The 869-nt window shown below is 64.9% G+C and overlaps 1 protein-coding gene across 1 annotated transcript in view; it reads left to right on the forward strand.

Moving 5' to 3' along the window:
- LOC104489989 (chromosome unknown open reading frame, human C10orf2) overlaps positions 1-869 on the forward strand; it is a 3,378-nt gene that overhangs the window by 1,326 nt on the left and 1,183 nt on the right. Inside the window, exon 3 of the mRNA XM_010132213.1 lies at positions 423-530. Coding sequence (XP_010130515.1) covers positions 423-530 — 108 coding nt within the window. The remainder of the gene's footprint in view (positions 1-422; positions 531-869) is intronic.

Raw genomic sequence — 869 nt, forward strand, 5'->3', positions numbered from 1 at the left:
TCGCCTCAGAACCCAGCCTCGGCCCCTGACAGGATGTGTCCCTCCACACCCTGCTCGCCTGGCACTGCTGCCGTTTGCCGAGGAGGGCAGATGGGCACCTCCAGCTTCTTTTATTCACCAGGCGCTGTGCCACCTGCACACATCCCTGGGCACCCTGAGGGTCCCCACGTGCTGGGGGCATCACGGGATGGTGGGCAGGGGCTGTGTGGGCGGCAGCTGAGCCTTCATGCTCCAGCCGCCCTTACCTGTGGGGACGGGGCTACACTGTCCTATGATGGAGAAGATGCGGAGGTGGGATGTGCCCAGGGATGTTCCCAGTGGGAACCAACCTGGTACCTCCCAGCTCTGCCTCTCCCCGTCCCTGTGCCTGACTCAGCCCCCCCCATCCCCGGCCCTGCTGATCCCGGTCTTCCCCCACCCAGGACGGTGATCGACACCATGCAGCACGCAGTCTACATGTATGACATCACCCACGTGGTCATCGACAACCTCCAGTTCATGATGGGACATGAGCATCTCTCGGTGGACAGGTAGCCCTTCTCCAAGCTGCTCCCTCCTTCCCCCGCCGACGTCGTTGCTGGATCTGGCCTGTTGGGTGTCATGGCAGGGCTGGGGACGTGCACCCCTTTAGTCCTGTCTGGCTGGAGGGTGATCACTGCTCTGGGGAGGAAGAGGTGGGGCAGGGTGAGCTGGTTACCTGCGATCCCCGATGTGCCCCATCCCATTGCCCTCCTGGGCCCGTCTGCCCCACAGAGAGCGAGCTCAGACCCCTGGGTGTTTGCTGCGGTGGAGCTGAACCCAGCAGCACCTTGCTGCTCCTCCCGGCCCTGTGCCCCCCAGCAGTGGCGGGGCCTCCCCCCGCCCCACCA

Source organism: Buceros rhinoceros, unplaced genomic scaffold (genome assembly GCF_000710305.1).
Source record: "Buceros rhinoceros silvestris isolate BGI_N320 unplaced genomic scaffold, ASM71030v1 scaffold36152, whole genome shotgun sequence".
NCBI classification, from domain to species: Eukaryota; Metazoa; Chordata; class Aves; order Bucerotiformes; family Bucerotidae; genus Buceros; species Buceros rhinoceros.